Source organism: Antennarius striatus, chromosome 4 (genome assembly GCF_040054535.1).
Source record: "Antennarius striatus isolate MH-2024 chromosome 4, ASM4005453v1, whole genome shotgun sequence".
NCBI classification, from domain to species: domain Eukaryota; kingdom Metazoa; phylum Chordata; class Actinopteri; order Lophiiformes; family Antennariidae; genus Antennarius; species Antennarius striatus.
The window spans coordinates 7766957-7782931 of NC_090779.1; the positions used below are offsets into that span (position 1 = coordinate 7766957).

Here is a 15975-nt window from a genome sequence, read left to right on the forward strand (position 1 = left end):
CAGCGTAACATCCAGATAAAGACATTAAACAGGAGAATGGAATATTTTACAGCACCATACTGTGAGCTGGCACCATGAGGAGCAATCATCCTGTGCAATCAACTGAACACAAATGATCCACCTCTTAATCGGGCGAAGGCGCTCAATCAGGACTAATTGTGTGATGATAATGTTTAGTGGAAAGATTAGTACCTCCTCTGTCTGTCCTCTTTCACCTGAACACATGAAATATTAAGGTCTACTCGACATTTAGGTGACATATGAGGATATATGTCACAAACGCTCACGTTATTCAGCCATGAGGCAACAGATGATGGAATCTGTAATAGTCATAGATACTTTATTGTTGATGAATCAAAACTTATTCAAATACAATTAATGAACAGGAAGGTGGGTTACAACTCACAACAGAATAAAATAATTACTAGAAGAAAACATTTATCACAGCCACCGGAGACGCGGGGAGCAAAGCTAAATAGAGGCATGCAAAACTCAGTCATGTGAATACAACCAAATACTTCTAATATATACAGTATTTACATTTAAAACATTATGAAGCTTACAGTACTGAGTGTTTATGAAACATAAAAAGGAGACATAACAGTATTGGTCTAAAACCTTTCTGTATTCCCATCCACACACCATAAGACACCCACAGTTCATTGAGCAGCAGCTTTTCCATCCAAACCATTTCCTGTTTGTGTTACATGTGTGTTCTGATTGGTCAGTGTTCTAATACAAGCTTAAACTAACATACAGTCAGTCACAGCAGCAGCAGCCCATCCTGCCCCTGCGGCTGGCTGTAAATCAGCTGAGTGGGACGGTCGGCCCTGGAGGTCCGAGTCTCTCTAGCTCATGGTGATCATCTCATATTTGTCCTTCAGACTGCTGTCATCATCTTCATCATCTTCATCCTCATCTTCCTCTTCCTCCTCGTGGGGCTTCTCCGGCTCATCGCGGCGGTGATGCAGCTCGATGAGCATGTAGTAGAGGACAGCTGCGACCACGCCGCCCACCATGGGCCCCGCCACGGGGATCCACCACCAGTAGTCTGCGGTGCTGGAGGCATCAGAGCAGAAGGAGAGTAATGAGTGAGAGAGACACACCAGGTTCACTGTGGTTCACTGGATCGATCACCAGTATCGACCCATCTGCCCGGTGCATGTGATGTTATGTAACGTTATGTCTACTTCATCGCCCCAGGTCCTCATCGTTATTCACTTCAGGGTTTTATGAATTAATTTAATCGTTAAGGTAGGGCTTGACCAGCAGTGATACAAAATACAGAACGGATGCTGTTACTTTATGTGTAAAACAATTCATCAAATTCAAATGGATTTATTAAAGGACTAAAATAATTTCTCATTAAAAATAAATTTTTTACAACAGATAATATTAAACCAGTAAGGAAAAATAATGACTACACTCAGTTGAACAATTCAAACAGTAATACAAACGATGATGATTATAGATGTATACTGTGGTATTTCTCTAAAAAAACTAAGTATGAAGAACAGCAGTCTGATGACTCAGTGAGTCTCATTCTGATGTGAATGAGACTAACAACAGATATAACAAATTTTGCATTGTTTGCCTTCGAGCTTTTCTTCTTTTAACAATAATGATCACTATTATCCTACAATTTATTGGAGTGTGGAATCGCGTTTGTAAAAATTATTGAAATTAAAATTGACAAAAACAGTCCATAAAGCCCCGTTTGGGGTGTTAAAAACTCTTGATTCCATCCATTTGCAGATCCACTCTTAATTTATGCGCCCTTTGCTGCTACTATCCCAATCCATCTGACAAGTTTCACTCAAGTCTGTCTGGTAGTTCATGCATAATAGATGGAAATAAAGACCAAAGTTACTCTGTTTCTCATGGCAAACCGTCCCTTTAGGCTTCTAAGAGTGTTTCTTGTAAAATCCTGCTAAGACAGACAGACAAAGCAATGCAGGAGAAAACATAGCAGGTTTTAAATGTCTGTGCAGCCTTTAACCATGTCCAGGAGAGAAATCCTGATCCATTCTTCTACCCCACACTTACCTGAAGACCTCCATGCCCCATCCTGCTACAGCTGTGAACAGCCGAGGCCCCAGATCTCTGGCGGGGTTCAGCGGGTAGCCACAGTTCAGTCCCATGGACACACCGATGGCCATGATGATCAGGCCTATCGCCAGCGGCTCCACGCCTTTGGGAGCTCCGATGTTTCCACCATCAATGATAGCCAGTATGCACAGGACCAGCATCCCTGTCCCCACCACCTGCAGCAGAGCCACAGCGCTTTCACTAGTGTTTCATGTGACGCGAACCATCTGACCTCTCCATTCTCTGCCTCACCTTGTGCACACACACTTTTGTTTAATTTCATAAGCATCTTTTTTAAATGAAATGAGTAAGTGTCATATTTTTTTTGCAGTGAAAGAGGACATGAAGGTAGTTGGTGTGAGAGAAGACATATCTACAGTGTTTTATTCTTCCAATTAGCAATACCAGCTAATAAAAGTATTTAATGCATTTTTATAATGGAAGAATGTTGAGCAGATTTAAGTTGAAGTCATCGTTGGCGTGGCCCTCTGGCACAATTCCGGTTTCTCATGTGACCTCTTGTGAGAATTGTCCACCCCTGTAGGCAATCACTGCTACGTATGACAATACCATTATTACTACTACCAGAGGCTCACATTGATCACAGCCCCTCACCTGGTTTTCAGCAACATTTAGCGACATGGCGTGTCATTTTTAGATCACTGCCCTGATTTAAAAGTTGCTGATAGTATAGATTTGACCTCCCAGTGAATGCCAGGAAATGGGTCATTAGCCCCAAAAACTGAGCCGGAGAGATGGGCTTGTCAGACTAAATAGGGCAATCAATGTTGCATTAGCTACATTTGCCAGACTTTGCAGTATTTTGAGCCTGAAGGGGAGCGGCGGTGCAGAGCAGAAGTGAAAGCAACCAGAGCTCACTTGATCAATGAAGCCGCCAAGGACTGACAAGTGTCTTGCGGGGTAGGATGCAAAAATGTGACCTGTTGCATTGATTCCCGTCACCGACAGGATCCCACTGGTGAAGTCCATGAAAGCATCTGTGAGGAGGAATGAAATATACTTGAGATTCTGTACAGGGATCCCACACTGATGGATGACACCTCCGGTTTTAAGAGTGTTTGCTTTTTTCAAGTTTGATAGAATCATTCTGAGGTCATTACAAATAACTGTGGACCAATGTGCATGTGCAAGGGAGAAATGTTCTATTCACCATAGTATAACCCAAAGACTGCAGCAGCTCCAGCAAAAGCACCAAGAAACTGAGCGATGACATAGAAGGGAAACTTCCAGATCTTCAGTTTGCCCAGAATCACCATGGCCAGAGATACAGCAGGGTTCACATGGCCCCCTGGGACAGAGGACAAAGCAGGGAGTGGGAGAGGGGTGAAGTGGGTGGGGGTGTCTGGCATGATATCCCTTCCATCATTAGAGAGGCGTCACATTTACGAGGGGCAGCAGAAGGGGAGCGGCCCCCGGGGGCCAGCAGGGTTTTGTTAGGTTTGTTCACGAGCAAAGAAGCAGAATAATGGTGACTTATTACAAATTCAACCTTTAAATAAAACGTCGTGCTCACAGGACGCTAGCCTTTATTTATAAAAACCATTTAAAACTCTAGCTGCTTAGTAAAGAGTTTGGTCTCTGATGTGAAATAATCTCAGGCGGTCTCGTTCCGACTGAACCTGGTCTATGTCATAAAGAGATGAGCGTGGCTGGTGATCGATGCAGTTTTCAGGACATTTAGAGCCCAGGGTTATGGACGACCTCGGTGAGACTGTGCACCAGCGCTAACAAATCAATGCTCAGTTCACATTCACTGAATCCGGCACGTTCCTGCTGACACCAGACCTGTGGAGGAGGCACAGGGCTGGCACGGGAAGCCATAAAGTTATATTATTTCAAGCTGCTCAAAAGTAAAAATGCTTTTATAACAGATAAAATCCAGCCTGCAAGATGTTGGTATAATTATTCATTATTTTAATGTAAAGAAGCTGTTGTTAGCAACAGCAGATTAAATGCACTGAAGAGGCTGAATATGCGATAAAGAGAATTAAACAAAGTGACATTTTTTCAGTTAACTTGACAGAATGTAAATACACAAAAATACCTCCTGACATTTATTCATGAATACTACTCACGTGCGATTACTGGAGTGGAAATGCACATGTATATGCAGGAGAGTATGACACTGTTCTTACCTGACACTCCACCAGCGACGTACGAGGCCATCATCAGTCCGACAGAGAAGCCGATGTGGACGGTCAGAGGCTCTCCCAGCGTGTTTCGACTGAGGACGGTCTGAGCGACGGAACCACAGCCAAACAACTGACAGAGAACACAGCAGGTTTACCGGCTTCACCTCAGTACACTAAAACTCAACGTCATTAAAAAATACACATTTCAAAATGTAAACAGGTCAGCGTAATGAAACCAGACTCAAAACAAAGTTTGAAGCAAAATGAAGATGGTCAGATATAAAAATATATCTACATTTTTATGGAAGTAAATGTTACTTACAACCAAAACAAATGTCCCCAGGAATTCTGCCAGGAATTCCTTGAGTATTCCATGTTTGAGTGCACAATGTTTCCTCATGCTTCTGTGGTGGGGTTTTCTGTGTATCAACGGCTGTTAAAGTAGCAAAAGTCCGGTCGGATGAATCCGAGGAAGTCAGAGCTCTTGTGTCAGATCTCCACCTCTAACAGACCGCAGCCATTCAGCTCTGGCCATTGATCCATCTGTAGGACCATCAGGCTCCTCTTGGAGCCCCAACACACCAGGTTTCCCAGCAGAGGGTAGGCAGAATGATCCATTTGAAACAGGGCCTCATCAGAGGGGTTAAAGGTCACTGGCATTCACTGTCGGTTTTCAACCGTCCTTCACGTGCTGACATTTCATCACATTCTCTCAATCTTTTGATATTATGGTCTGCAAATGAAGAAATCTTCGAGAAATTATAAACTGCTGAACTAGTTGTTCACACATACTTTTGCAGAGGTAATTCTCCTTTAATACTGAATCATGAAACTCTCACCTTTTACCAGTGACCCTCTTTACCTGTTGAATGTTTAAAGACCGCACAAACGTGTCAGTCATCTCTGTTCCAACGGCTTTGATATTAATACTTACAATGGAGAGACACCTTCAGCTGTTCAGTTTTCAATCGGATCTGATTTTATTGTGGACAAACTTTACTGAACCATAATGCACCTTAATTTGTGGGGTTGCATAAAAATGAGTGGAAGATGGAAATTAATTTAATACATTTATTCTTTATTTTGAAAATTCCAGTTTGTAACTTATGAACACAAGCAGAAAGGAATAACTTAGGAAACAAACCAATCATTAAGAATGCAGGTAAATAAGGGAGTTTGGCGCTTCATAAAAATCAGTCTGTCAGATATTGTAATTTTAAATGTGGCCACACCAGGGCAGTGTTGGCAAAGTGCCATGCCTCTGAAAAATGGAAAGATTACCTGTTCACACCTGAGATGTTAATTGAAAAATGTTAGATGGTCACACGAAAGATATTTCACAGTCCAACGTTCATTAAAAAATTCCAGATATAAATGAAGGGCAGCGTTTTGTTTTTAACACACATTAGAGTCTCAGTCAGATCCCAAGTCTTCCCCGTCATTCACAGCGTCCTTCACTACTCTCATGAGTGGAGGTGATTTCTTCTTACGCCTGTTGATACAAGAAATAATATTACCTTAAACTTAGACTGACTTTATAAATTGAGGTTTACATGCATCAGGAGGAACCGTGTGATGGAGCCGTGATTGTTGGTCTAGAGAAAGTAGTTCATGTCCGCATTTTTTGTGTATTTTTGCATTTTAAAATGTGTGACTCTCCTATGAAAATGATCATTCATCTCAATAAGACTTCCTGTTTAAATTATGGTATTCTAAATATAACTGATTGTCACCTCATATCATTCCTCAGAGCACTCAGTTGGCCGTGAAGCTGCTCGTTGGCCTCGATCTGTTCATCTAGCTCCCGCTGTAGCTTCTTTTTGACATGCTCCAGACGCTCAATCTCCTCCTCCGCCTCATCCATCTGCCTCTTTGCCGTCTTCAGTCTCTGAGTCAGCTGCAATTCACAAAAGTGAGATGTTGAATCACAAGTTGAATCTTCTGCTTTCAACGGTCTTTCGTTGTCTGACCTGGTCTCTTTCACTCTGTAAGCTGATTTGTTCTTCATCCACCTGCATCTTCATCTCTTTCACTTTGCGCTCCAGCTTGCGATTCGACTGATGCAGGTTGTTGTTTTCTCTGAGGGCAGAAGCATCAAAAAAAAAATCACCTTGCTGCTGCAGTTTTCTGTAACTCAACCCATTCAGAGTGAAAATAATGAGTAGATATTAAAAATAAAATACCAAATACTAATGGAATATTAATCAATGCCCTCTTCTGCATCCCACACCTGTAAATACACACTCTATTAATTTATTTGTGAGGCCTGTATGTCATTCACAGCTGCTCACCTCTCTTCTCCCTGCAATCTTTCCTCAAGCTCCTGGATGCGGCTGTTAAGTTTGGAGATGAGTGAATCCTGGTTGGTCCTCTGTGATCCCTCCAGATGAGTTACTCTGCTCTTCAGGTCTTTGTTCTGACAGAGGAAATGAAAATCAGGAACAGTCATAACTGTCATGAAAAAATATAACATCACCCTGGAGGAGTTCTCATGATCAGCAGAGCAATAAAACAGTTTTTGGGGGGTTTTTTTTTTGTGTTGTTTGTTCCCACGCAAGAACACAACAACAAATAAGCAGCAAAGAAGAAACCTGTTTGTAATTACAGACAGATGTGATCACTGAAGCTCAGTTCAGGAAGTCACATAAGTTGTTCAGATCAAGGCTGTCTGGAGAATACAGTGAGACAGTTCAGTACCTGTCTCAGGGTTCAGTACCTGTCTCTCTAGGCTGGTCTTACTACACTCCAGGTCCTGTCTCACTGCCCTCTCTTGCATCAGCTCGTTCCTCATCTGGTCCATCTGGCTCACACAACAAAAGAGAAAGAAACACAGACAAAACATTTTTAATGTAAGCATTTAATGATCTTCAGATCTCAGCCTTATTTGGACAAAGTTGTATTTTAGTGTTGATTTTATTCTGCATATATCTACTTCCCCACATTACTGAATATAACTTTGTAATTATCTAGTATACTCAGAACATGAATATGTAACCTTCATCTTCCCCTCTGCACTTATTTCATTCTTGTGATCCTTCGGTGGGACTTTCAGATGTTCTGCCCTCAGTATTGAGTGTAAACACAGCTGCTCCTTGTTAGAGAGGGAACCACCTGTTGACAGGCACTGAAGTTAAATTAAAAGTTTTCAGCTTAAGTCCTAAAACCAGATGAAACTCTGTCTGGTCTGCGCACATCACGTCAGAAGGCCTTTCTAATACCATCCAGAGGCCCTGTGAAGGGTGTGTGAAGGGATCCTCACAATAACCCGCTGTTTGTCTTTGCAAAGCACAAAACAACAACAATTCTTGTCAATTAGTCTGCACTGCTCTGCCCTAATGAATGGTGTCCTACTTTGCAGCCAGGATGTAGGCCTTTATGACATCATCAGGGAAGAAGAACCACAGATATCGATTTCAGAGCAAACAGAACATTAAGAAATGAAATCCAAACTTGTTTCACAACCAGGCTGGATGCACCAATCAGCAGCTTTCACTGTCTGAGGGTGAAATGTGAGCTCTCTGCTATAAATCTGTTTATAATAAAAACACCCTGTAAGGCAGGGCGTTCAAACATAAGGCAGGTGGGGGGAATTTATGAACATTTCAAAATGCAAAATATGGAAAGAAAAAGAAAAAGCACAGACAGTGAGGGAGTGAACCTGCCTGTACTTTGGTTTTATCTAATCGCTCCATCAGGCGGTCAGCGCTGCAGCGTTCATCGTTGAGATCTTCTTCCAGCTGACTGATTCGCCCCTGAAAGCAGAGGAGCACTGTGTCAAAATATTTTTCTTTTTCTGACACAACTCTATCTTTTTTTTTAATAGAAACCAACTCAGTACAAATGCAACCAGACCACGATAATAACTAACACCTGTATTAAGTAAATGCTTCATGAAAAGGTTATTGGTTTTCCGGGTGGACTCTGGAAATCTGGGGAAGAGTGAGAGAGGATTCCTCTGAAGACCCAGGCAGGTAAAACAGTAAACACCAGCTTCCTCGGTCGACATATAGCGTCAACGCTGTGGATGCTGCATCGACAAGACAAACACCGCTGAGCCGTGAAAATATTACTGCTGTGGCTTATTTCAGCGCCCTCATGCCAGTGAGTACAAACACAAACACTGATGCAGATAAACACTCCGAAACGTGGATAAGCTCGTCTGTGTGTGGGACCGTGAGAGGAAAGACGCCCTTCTAATGAAAGCTTCCAGTCGGCATCGGTTTCTTGTAGCTTTTCAGTAAACACAGGGAGTATTTGTGTTCCCATGTTAACACACTTATTATCAACTTAAGGAAGATTCATGTGAGTAAATTACAACTGCAGGATGAGATTAGATGAGTGCAGAGATTTTTTATTTTATTTTACATTTGGCCTTCATGTCAGTAAATATTCATGTTTTCCTGTGAGTTCAACGATATGCATCCAAGGACCAGAAATGTTTCTAAATGCTTATTAATAAAATACAGCAGTACGTGGATGTCTTTTCTACTTTTTGTCACTGTTTTCATACTTATGTTGATTGAAATGTATTTTCTACATTCCGTAGTATGACATTAAAATCAAAACGAGTATCTCCTCTCAAAAACAGAAGTCCATTTACTCAGTCAGTCCGACCTCGGCCTTTAAAAACAGCTGAATATTGTTTTCTGTGGTTCTGAATGGACGTTTCCACAAGAATATAATAAAAAAATGTCCTGGTTCATCTCTTTATTCCATAGACTGTCTGAGGTTACCTCCATGAGTTTGACCTGCCGATCTCTCTCCCCCGCCACCACCGTGTTCCTCTCCTCCAGCTCCTCCACCTTCTGCTGCAGCTGCCGGCCCCTCAGCTGGGCCTCCTGCTGCTCCCTGTGACACCGCCGCAGATCCTCCTCCAGGGGAAGCAGCTGGACGCAGAACAGACGCACCCCGTTAAGATAACGTCACGGGCGATGTCCGCTTATCAGCAACCAGTCAAACGTCATTAAAGAAAGAACAGAGGCCATAACACAACTGAAACCACACTTGTTTCCCCTCCGTCTCCTATTTTTAAAAGTCTTTAAGAAGGCATTGGAGGGGGGGGGGGACAAAGGAGAAGGACTGAAACTAGTGTCAACTTTTGATGTGACTTTATTGCTGACTAAGAGTCACAGAGTGATTCAGAGAGCGCCACACCTCTTCCTGTAGTTTTTTGGCTGCCTGTCGGGACTTCTCCAGCTCAGCTCCCTTTTCCTGCAGCTGTCTCCGCAGCTCGTCCAACTCCCTCTGGCTTTTCTCTCTGGCCTCATCGACCTGGCTCTGAAGTACATCTGTAGACGCCTCGCACTCCTCCATGATGCTGTTCATCTGAGCAGAGAGATAAACAATGAGCTTCTACACAGAGATAAGTCACCATTCACTTGATCCAAGCACAAGAAATATCAGCTGTTTCTGATGATCTAATGAGGCCTTTGGGGTGAAGAAAACAGATTTTCTTTGACTCCAAAAATGCAATTTTCACATAAAATCTGATAAATTTTTGGGTCCGCCCTTCACCTTCCTCTGAAGTTGCTCCACAGCCCTGTCCTGCATCCTCCTCTCATCCTCCAGGTCAGTTTTTGTCTTCCACAACTCCTCAGCTTGTTTTCTCTCCTCCTTGAGTTTCTCCTTCAGTTCTCTGTGCTCATGATTTTGCTTGGTCAACTTACTCTATAAAAAAAAATGAGACAAGAAAATGCAAACTAGGAACATGGGTGGATTTAAGAAACTGAAAGCAAGAAGTGATTTGCAGATACATAAATCACCCTTAGATGACCAAAGTCAGCCTCGCTTTACCTGAACATCTTCCAAGCGTGAGAGCAGCGACTGATTGGACTGACACATCTCCTCCTCTTTCCTCCTCACATCTGTCAGCGCCTCCTCAATCTGTTGCTTTTCTCTCTGGGGAAGCAAAAACTAAGGGTAAGACACACACAAACTGAGAGAAGACATTTGAAAGCATTCAGGTATATATTTTTTATATCACGTTTCCATAGTTTCCCACCTCCAGCTGCTTTGCTCTCTGCTCCAGTAGCCTTTCTGTGGTTTTAGCCTCCTGCACTTGCTGACTCAGCTCGTCCACCTTGCTGCTCTGCTCCTGCACCTTTTGCCTCAGCTGATCTCTCTCCAGGCTCAGATCCTTTAGTCGGACCTTAGCTGCACCGCTCTCCTCCTCGGCTTTGACTCTCTCTTTACCAAGCAAAGCATTGGTCTGGGAACAACAGGACAAAAACAAACCAAAACAAGTAAAATTTTGGAAACCATAAGTGATAGACTTGTGTGTCATTTTTGTTACCTCCTTGACCAGACTGAAATCTCTGAGCAGTTTCTCCACGTCATTTTCATATTCCTCTTTCAGAGCAGCTATGTAGCTATCATGAGTCTCCACCTCCTCTTTCAGAGCCCCCTTCAGGGCACTCAGCTCCCTCTCTTTGTGGCGCAGCACGTCTTCCTGCTCCTCCTTCACCTGTAGCATCTCCTGAAAGTCCGTGCGCAGCTGTGCCATATCCTGTCACCAGAACACAAAAAAACTGGTCGCCTTACCTGAAGCCCAGTGAAGACATTTTGCAGCTGCTGTTGGTTTGTGTGTTTTTTTAATTTCATTTACCTTCAGGAGGATTTCTTTCTCTGTGTTTATCACCTCTGCCGTTTTGGCTCGGTCCAGTTCATCGTGCATGTCAGAGAGCTGCTGCTGAAGGTCTTTCATCTCTGTCTTAGATCGGTCTCTCTCCACCTTTATCTGAGTCAGCCTGTCAAAATTCAAAAATAAGCAGGAAGCACAGAAATACTTCAATCAGACAGCTGATGAAAGATGCCTGCTTGTCCTGCTTGACAGCTCTGGGAAGTGGCTTGATAAGATGAGATGATGCAAAGAGGAATCTGCACAATAAATCAGTCACTGTCAATAGGCTTTCATCACATGAAACATCACAGCTCATCTGATGGACCTCAGAGTATGAGACAATAAGCTAAAAAACGGAAAAGGTATTAATTCTGCTTTTCAAGACAGATTTACTTTTTAATTAACCTAAAACATCTACGTGTGCTTTTTTTGCTTTTTGCTTATGAAACCTGTAGGAATCATGTGAAGAATTAGATCAACTTTTTTGGAGCTTTTTTTCTGGCTTAAATAAATGAGTATGATCAATACTAGTCTGTAGGACAAATATGTGAAACTTCAGTCAGGGGCTGTCAGCTTAGCTTAGCTTAGCGTAAAGGTTGGACATGGGGGGGGCTAAAGTTCACCCCAGCCTGTCCAGAGGTGATAACACCTCCTACACATCCTCCCCACTGTCTTCATCTTGTAATCAGAAATTGAAAAAAATAATAATTCTACTTCTTTCTGACCTGAAACTTTCCACATGAAGGGCTGACAAGACCAATCTAACCAATGAGAGCCCAGGTAAACATTTCTCCTTACAAAGATGACAAAAGACCAGTTTCACTTCTAAGCATCAATCTGACTCATTCTCATCCTGCTTCTTTTAACATTTGACATTTCTTTATAATGTGATCTTTGCTGACTGATGAGGCGTTCAGGTCTTTACTGCTGTTTGGTTGACTGGAGTTCCTCTTCAATGTCTGCAAGTCTGCCCCTGAGTTTGAAGAGTTCTTCTTGACTTTTGTCCATGTCATCCTGGAGTTTCTTCTTCTCTGTTCTGGCTTTTTCACAAGCCTTGGCCAAAGTCTTTTCATTCTACAGAAATAAATATTTTTAAAAAGTCAGAAAGGAACATCATTAGCAGAATAAGAAAGGAGTCATTTAGAGGACGACTCAGCAGGACGTGTCTGCAAAACACCTTCATCTCCGTTTCCAGTTGTCGGTTTAATTCCAACACTTCTCTCTCCAGAGCGTCCTGTTTCACCTGCAAAAGCTTCACCTCAGCTGCACAATCCTACAATTGGAATGAAAGAGACGTCCAACAATGAGCATCACTATTAGTTTCAGACATTAAATCACTCTGAACAATGCAAACACCTCATCGGCTCACACACCCTCTCTTCTTCCTCCTCCTCCTCCTCCTCCATGCTTTCAGCAGCCTTCCACTTGACCTTGTTGACTGTTTCAAGCAGCAGGGACACTTTCCTCTGAGTGGTGGAGTCATCATCCGTCGTCCTGAGAGGCCAGAAACATAATGACTGAATTTTATTTGGTTAAATCCGACGCAAATAACACTTTTCAATGAATCTACTTGTGTGCAGTGTCATTTTTAAAACTAATAATTCTACCTTAGCAGCTCAGAATTTATAAGAGGAGCTGACGGATTTCAGAAAACTTTCCATGTGTGGAAGTTATTTTATCAGTGGAAACACGTTCCTGCTCTGCGTTCCTGACGGTTCTGTGAGCGCACACAGCTGGAGCGGTTGGCTCTTATCAGAACACGCACGCTACATGAAACAAGTTAGTCACTGAAGGCCGCTGTGGGTTAAGAAAACATGACTCAGTGAATAAATTGTGAAATATTCTTTCTTTTTTTAGTTATATGAGAAGTTTGACATCACTCTGCAGGCTGTACGTCAAATATACTGTAAATCCACAGCTATCAGTGTTTTTTTTTTTTAAACGTTAGATTAAAAGCTGGAAATAGGGAGAAACCGTTATCTAGAAGATAGCTTTCAGCACATTAAATAGTTCAAAGTAAAACCGTATTTAAAACCATAACTTGTTATCACTGCAATAAACAAAATTTAAAATACTAATTGATAATATGCTAGCAGATAGATTTTGTAAACAGTTGTAGGACGTAATGCTCGCAGTTTAATGACTATTTGATAATAAAAATATAGAATTACAAATAAATAAAACATACTTTTACGCCTATGCTAACAAGATAGTATTATTCAGGATTATTACCTCAGTATTATTCATGATTTTTATCAAAATGTTGTGCTTTGGAGAACCTACCCATCCTGCAGATAACCAAACAGCATCTGTTTAGCTGTGTCTTCAGGCGGATCCACTGAGAGTTCTTGCTGTCCTTTCAGAAGATCAGGAGTAACCTGGTTAGAGAATATAACATAAATAAATACACACTTTTAAAATAAAACTGCAATGCGAGTCGGTCTCCTTTACCTGTGCCTCCCTTTCGTCTGAGTCGTCGTTCTGGTGGCTACATGATCTGGAGATTAAACTTTTCTCTACTCCCTGAAGTAATTTTGTGGCACGTGGAGACGTTGCCTCATTTCCATTTTGCCCCTTCAGCAGTGCACTGGTCTTGTTCTCCTCCCTCTTGCCCACTATGGGGGCCTCTCCACCCAGAAGCCGGGCCCTGGCTGACCCAGGAGGATACACCCCACCTGAGGTTTCCCCCCTGACGGCCTTCAGAGACGAGGCTCGGCTGGAAGCAGCCGAGGAGGAAGAGGACTCTGAAGTAGGACCACTGTCCACACTACGTGACCTTCGACATTGCTCTAGGTCCAACCTGTTTCTTGGGGCCCCCCTTCCCCTTCGCGGACTGTTGTTAAACTGACTTATTAGCTGCCCGACAGATAAGAAGGAGTCTGTCTCCAGTGAAGTTGGGGATTGTGCAGGGAGCTGATGACTTGAAGGAGGTGTCTTGGTCTGGGTCGCCTCACCTCGGTCTCCCTCTTGACCCACAGCAGGTAGAGGGATCCTGGGTTTCAACCCTTCAGCGGTCTGTGTCGTCTCAGGAACAAGGCTGGCGTCTGGCTCTCCAGGTTGGGCCGCTGAGGCATTTGAAGGAACCACCAGGTTCAGGCTATTTCTTTCAGGGTCATAGGGTCTCAGAATCTCCGGGTGTTTCTGATAATGAAACATGGAGGAGGCTGCGGTCCTCCTGGGCTCAGACGGTGAGTGTATTCCACCCACAGATCTCCTCAATATCCCTGGATTGTAGCCGGCCTGGTGAGTGATGACGGAGACATCCCTGTGGCTCTCCTGTCCAGAACTGTTCAGAACCACATAGGGTTGACCTTTAATCCCTTGAACCTGAACCCTGACCCCGAACATATTGTCCTGGCTGCCTCTGGGACTGTGTTGCTGCACGTAGCTCATTCTGTGGGACTCCGTCATGCCTCTGCTGAGACAACAAAGGAGCTGGTGAGAAAAAAAAACAAACCATGATGATAAAGGTGATACTGAAGGGGACTCGACCTGCATGGGTGTAGGACACTGATGGAGCAGGTTGGTATTTACACAACAGTGGAGAACAGACATCCAGTCAGCTCCTCACACAGCTGCACTCGGCCAGCATAAAAGACGGAATAAATGGACACTGACGAGAGACTAATTTTGCTGCGCAATGAAAATAGCTTCTTCTGTGTGCTCATAACAGTGTGGTATTGTACAGCCAAAGCTGAGACCACTGCGTGACGACCACAACTGGTGTTCTCCGAGGTGTCGTCACCCACCTCATGTCGTAACGCTTGAGGAGAACGTCTGTACGTTACTGTGAGGCTAAAACACAAGAACACAAGAGGTGCTGTGTAGCACACAGAGCGTCTTCTAAAGAGCACCAAATCTGAACACGGTCACTTTAACTTAACAGACACACTGATGATGATTAATAACACATCTGACTAAAAATATACAGCTCACATACAGTTTTCCCTTTAGACTGTACTATCAATTAATGGCTACAGTTGAATGATTGATTAGAATTCAAATAAAAGTGTTAATGTTCAATTGGAAATGAAAGCTATAGAAGAATAAAGTTGCCAGGTTGTGGAAAAACTCTTCCATCAAGACTTTGCATTGATTTGAATGCATTAGTTAAAGCATGAAAATAAATATAATTCCTATAATATATGTAATTAATATTAAAATATAGTTAATGAAATATAAATAATGACCTACTTTATTCGTTATTATTACAGATTATTACTTTTAAGAGACAAATTAAATGTTTTGCTCTCAAAAAAGGGATTTTATAGAAGCTGGCAACCGAATGATCTTCTCATCGATGACTTTCTATAGAATACAAGAAATTAACCAACGCCTTAAGTCCAAACATGAGTAAACCATTAACAAAAAGGAGGAAATGACAAATGTGTTCAATCTGTTGTCACACTTTTATAACTACTTAATTCAACCTGGGGTCACGTCCCGCCTGGAAACATCACTCCACACACACTCCACACACACACGACCCATGAAGGCGCACAAAGTGTGTGACTGACACAGAAGGTCAAGAGGAAAACATGAAACGATCGACACACCACAAGTCTCTATGTGAATTCAGATCTTTAGTGGAAGCAAAGCGATAAAGACACCGATCCGAGCTGAAACTCACCGCCAGCCGTCCAGCCGTCAGCCTTCCTCCCTCTCCTCCTCCTCCTCCTCCTCCTCCTCTGTCCGGCCGGAGCGTCCGGCCGTCCGCCCCGCTCGGAGGGGCGTTCACCGCCTCCACTGGGGCACTTATTCAAACCATATGACCGATCCGGTCCTCCTATGAGGAATACATGTCTGTGGAGCTGAGAATAACCAGAACGGGACAACAGGAGGTGTTTACCACACCTCTCTCTCTCTGGTAAACACTGTGGGATGGATGGACGGGTGAGGTTTTAGGGTTTAAACATCATTTCTCATGTTTCTAGGGTGGAGTCATGATAAAAAAACTCCTCACGTCAAACCACAGTGGAGAGGAAATAAACACATTTATGTTTTTCTTAAATGAATAAAAGGCAGCAGTTGTTGGTCTAACTAATCCACAGCAATTTTTAAGGGGTATGGATTTTATTTATTCATGCGCTATTTATGCTGAAGAATGTTTTTGTA

General features: G+C 42.9%; 2 protein-coding genes across 4 annotated transcripts; both read right to left on the reverse strand.

Annotated features, from left to right (window-relative positions):
• Positions 1–337: 337 nt before the first annotated feature.
• On the reverse strand, positions 338–5073 carry LOC137594620 (aquaporin-9-like). The gene is made up of 6 exons (XM_068314260.1): positions 4564–5073; positions 4245–4371; positions 3260–3397; positions 2968–3086; positions 2047–2264; positions 338–1059 (listed from the first exon to the last, which is right to left on the reverse strand). Exons 1-6 carry the CDS (start codon positions 4639–4641, stop codon positions 849–851), a joined length of 891 nt encoding a protein of 296 aa, XP_068170361.1. The 5' UTR covers positions 4642–5073; the 3' UTR covers positions 338–848.
• A 222-nt stretch (positions 5074–5295) lies between these two features.
• On the reverse strand, positions 5296–15655 carry LOC137594617 (cingulin-like protein 1). Of its 3 annotated transcripts, none has more exons than XM_068314255.1 (19): positions 15491–15655; positions 13312–14275; positions 13144–13238; positions 12234–12354; positions 12038–12133; positions 11786–11934; positions 10846–10987; positions 10534–10746; positions 10243–10449; positions 10035–10139; positions 9756–9908; positions 9396–9566; positions 8975–9127; positions 7904–7993; positions 6958–7041; positions 6533–6657; positions 6212–6320; positions 5975–6138; positions 5296–5733 (listed from the first exon to the last, which is right to left on the reverse strand). In XM_068314255.1, the coding sequence occupies exons 2-19, from the start codon at positions 14269–14271 to the stop codon at positions 5655–5657; spliced, it is 3216 nt and encodes a 1071-aa protein (XP_068170356.1). In that variant the 5' UTR covers positions 14272–14275; positions 15491–15655; the 3' UTR covers positions 5296–5654. The 3 variants fall into 3 exon arrangements, with proteins under 3 accessions (XP_068170356.1, XP_068170357.1, XP_068170355.1); XM_068314256.1 differs by having other exon boundaries at positions 13312–14278; XM_068314254.1 differs by having other exon boundaries at positions 13312–14295.
• Positions 15656–15975: the final 320 nt, after the last annotated feature.